General features: G+C 59.2%; 2 protein-coding genes across 2 annotated transcripts; one reads left to right on the top strand and one right to left on the bottom strand.

Moving 5' to 3' along the window:
* Positions 1 to 1,391: 1,391 nt before the first annotated feature.
* On the bottom strand, positions 1,392 to 2,046 carry ENH_00086340 (transaldolase, putative; the record flags this gene model as incomplete). Its single annotated transcript, XM_013579930.1, has 2 exons — positions 1,392 to 1,835; positions 2,029 to 2,046. The coding sequence occupies 2 exons, from the start codon at positions 2,044 to 2,046 to the stop codon at positions 1,392 to 1,394; spliced, it is 462 nt and encodes a 153-aa protein (XP_013435384.1).
* An 814-nt stretch (positions 2,047 to 2,860) lies between these two features.
* ENH_00027090 (superoxide dismutase, putative) lies at positions 2,861 to 3,245 on the top strand (the record flags this gene model as incomplete). Its single annotated transcript, XM_013579929.1, has 2 exons — positions 2,861 to 2,981; positions 3,181 to 3,245. The coding sequence occupies 2 exons, from the start codon at positions 2,861 to 2,863 to the stop codon at positions 3,243 to 3,245; spliced, it is 186 nt and encodes a 61-aa protein (XP_013435383.1).
* Between the last annotated feature and the right edge of the window lie 565 nt (positions 3,246 to 3,810).

Genomic DNA, 3,810 nt, shown 5'->3' with positions numbered 1-3,810 from the left:
CCCCTGCCCTCCCGCAGCAGCCCCCCCCTCCCCCCCGTCGCAGCAGTGGTCCACTGGTCCACCCAGTGGTCCACTGGTCACCCCACACTGACCAGTGTTGCGGAAAGAAGCAGCCATAACAACAGTCTTGCTTCCAAAATGCTTAAAGTAATTATAAATCCGCCCCACACTTTCCACGCCGGGGTCGCCGCCGGCGAAGTTCGCCTGCGGCTGCCGCGCTTTGTGCCAATCCAAAATGCGGCCCACGAAGGGAGACACCAGAAAGGCCCCCGCCTCGCTCGCAGCCACCGCCTGCGTGCATGCAAACGCATGCATGCATGCACTTGCATGCACTTGCATGCATGCACTTGCATGCATGCATGCATGCATGGATTTGCATGCGGGCAGCAGCTGCAGCAAGGAGCTGCAGCTGGAAGGCGCGGGAGAGGTGCAGCAGGGAAACGCTCAGCAGCAGCAGCAGCAACGGAGATCAACTGGCAGCACAATGCATGCAAGCAGCAGCAGAAAGCGGGGCTCTGCATGCATGCATGCATGCATGCACATGCATGCATGCACATGCATGCATGCATGCATGCATGCATGCATGCATGCATGCATGCGGGTACGGACCTGGCAGAGGCTGAAGAGCAAAGTGATGTTGCAGTTGATGCCTTCTTGCTGCAGCTGCTTGGCAGCTTGAATGCCTTCCCAAGTTGCTGCCACTTTTATTAAAATTCGCTCTTTGGAAATTCCCTTCGACTTGTACAGTTCTATTATTCGACGCGCGCGGGCCACAGACGCTGCAGCAAACCAGCAGCAGCAGCAGCAGCAGCAGCTGCAGCTGCAGCAGCAGCTAGTGCAGCAGCAGCAAGATCTCTGGGGCTGCCCGCGGTGTCTGTACACCGCGGCGCCGCCGCAGCAACCTGCGTGTGTGGGGTGTTGCATGCATGCATGCATGTGTGAAGTGTTGCATGCATGCACGCACGCATGCATGCATGCATGCATGCATGCATGCGTGCATGCAGGGATTTGGACCTTCTTTGTCGAAAGAAAGCTCCGCAGGGATTTCAGTGCTGACGAGTCCCGGAATGATTTCCAAAAGTTCAATTCCAAACCCCACAAGCACGCGGTCCACGGCCTCTTCCACTGTCTGTACACCCCAGCAAGCAGCAGCAGCCGCGCCGCGCACCTGCTGCAGCAGCGGCAGCAGCGGCAGCAGCAACCGCAGCAGCGGCAGCAGCAGCAACAGCAACGCGCCGCTGCAGACACAGCAGCAGCAGCAGCAGCAGCAACCGCAGCAGCGGCAACAGGAGCAACAGCAACTTGCTGCTGCAGCAAGAGCAGCAGCAGCAACTAGCTGCAGCAGCAACTTGCCGCTGCTGCTGCCGCAACAGCAGCAGCAGCAGCAGCAACTAGCTCCAGCAGCAACTTGCTGCTGCTGCCGCCGCAACAGCAGCAGCAGCAGCAGCTGCTGCTGCTGCTGCTGGCTGGGGTGTACGTACAGCCTCGAGGTCCTTGCCCTTGCAGGCCTCCTGGGCCTCCTTGATGGCTTTTTGGAAAAGACTTTTATATTTGGAGTTGCTGACGGCCTGCAGCACGAGGGTGGGGTTGGTGGTTGCGTCTGTGGGGCTGAATTCTTTGATTGCTTCGAAGTCCGCAGTGTCTGCAACAATGGTGGAGAGCCGCGCCAGCTGCTGCAGCACGTTGCTGCTGCTGCTCGCGTTGCTGCTGCTGCTGCTGCTGCTGCCTGCTGCGGCCTTCTCCGCAGTGCGCTGCGCCTTCTGCGCAGGCCCGTGGGCCCCCGAGCCGTCCGTGGAGCCCCGCCGCTTCTGGGTGGTCTTGGAGTTCGGCATTTCCTGAGCAGCAGAGAGACAGAAGCAAAATGAAACTTCTGGCGGTGAAGGCTGTTCCTTCCCGCGGCCGGGCTGGCGCCAGGTGTACGTACACCCCAGCAGCAGCAGCGCGCCGCCAGCTTTCTCCCGAATCGCGCTGAGACCCCAGCCGACGAGAACCGCCGCGGAAAGGGAAGACGCGGCTAAAGGCAAGTACCTGGGATGCGAGGGACATATCTTCGTGTTTAATGAAAGAATTCGACACGCAGAAAAGAAAGAAAACAACTTTATTCACTGCCACTCCTCCTCACGGCCTCCAGCAACTACGCCGCCAAGCGCCGCGCCAGTAGGGCCCCGCAACACGCGGCCGTGACACACACCAACTGGCTCGAAGAATTTGCGTTTAATTCGACTTTTCGCAAATTAAAGTGCTTTTAAAAGTCCAGTTTCCCTTTCCCGCAGAAGTAAGCTGAACACTGGCTGCGCGCGCGCACGCTGAACCGGCAGGTGTACGTACACCTCACGCAGCTGAGGTGAATCGCCTCGTTTCCAGTCCAACGCATTTATAAACTGTGCGACCGGCCTCAGCGGCTCTTCAGACGTTCTTAGAATTTAAAATTACACTTTTAGTCAATTGATTTGCTGCTAGAGAAGGCGAGCCGCAGACAATCTTCGCAAACCCACTTCCGAAGACGACCTCTGTCTGAGGTCTCGGCTGCACTCTTTCTGCTTCCCCGGGCGGAAAGCGGCTTTCCGGGGACCCTTTTCGCCCGTTTAAAGCCGGAAAGCTCTTTATTTATCTTTTAGTTATTTTTGAAGGCCTCTAGAGCTCAAGGAACTGCAGCTTTCCCTGCATTGCAAGTCGGGGTCTGCGGAAAGCGCTATTTCGCAGTGCGCGACGAGTCGCCCGGAGAGCGCTGAGTGAGAAGATCGAGCCGGCGGCGCCTGCGTGGAGCGCTGCAGCAGCAGCACTTTTGTTTTTGCAAGTAATTTCATTTTGAATTCCGCAAACACACTTGCTGCTGAAGTTTCTGCAGCTTTCCGCGAAAATGCCGTTCGAACTCCCCCCGCTGCCCTACCCCATGGACGCCCTCGAGCCGTACATAAGCAGAGAGACTCTCGAGTACCACTATGGGAAGCACCACGCGGCTTACGTGAACAACTTGAACAGTGCGTGTCTGCAGCAGCAGCAGCAGCGGGAGCCGCACTGCGGGGCCGCTGCCCGCGGCCGCGAGGCGTAGACCGGCGCACTGGCCCGCCGCTGCTGCGGTGTAGCGACAGCTGCTGAGGCGCAGCGCGCTGGGGTGTACGTACACCTGCTGCTGCTGCTGCTGCTGCTGCGTGTGCGGGCTGCTGCTGTGTGGCTCAGAACTCGTCGAGGGCAAGCCCGAGGCTTCCAAGACCCTCGAGGGTGAGATCCGCCCCAAACCCTAAACCCTAAACCCTCGCCCTAAGCCCTAGCAGCAGCAGCCTGCGCAAACCCTAAAAAAGGGTTTGGTGGAGGGGTTTAAAGGGTTTGCGCGTGCAGAAGTAATAAAGACCTCCTCGGGTTCAGTGCTGAACAACGCGGGCCAAGCGTGGAACCACACCTTCTACTGGAACTCCATGCGGCCGGCCTCAGGGGCCCCCCGGGGGCCCCCATAGGGTCCCCGCTGCGGGAAGAGCTGGAGAGCGCGTTTGGAAGCGTGCAGCAGTTTCGGGAGGCCTTTGCTGCTGCTGCTGCTGCGCACTTCGGCTCGGGCTGGGCCTGGCTTTGCTTCTGCAGGAAATCTCGGAGGCTTTTGCTGCTGCAAACCCACGACGGCTTTACCCCCTTTAGAGAAAACCCCAACTGCGCGCCGCTGCTGACTTGCGACTTGTGGGAACACGCCTACTACATCGACCGCAGAAACGACAGGAAGAGCTACATCGACGGTGCGCTGCTGCTGCTGCTGCTGCTGCTGCTGCTGCTGCTGCTGCTGCTGCTGCTGCTGCTGCTGCTGCTGCTGCTGCTGCTGCA

Source organism: Eimeria necatrix, genomic scaffold (assembly GCF_000499385.1).
Source record: "Eimeria necatrix Houghton genomic scaffold, Enh_scaff2016, whole genome shotgun sequence".
In the NCBI taxonomy this organism is placed as follows: Eukaryota; Apicomplexa; class Conoidasida; order Eucoccidiorida; family Eimeriidae; genus Eimeria; species Eimeria necatrix.
The sequence above is the reverse complement of the archived record's forward strand: the minus strand, read 5'-3'. Positions and strand labels throughout refer to the sequence as shown.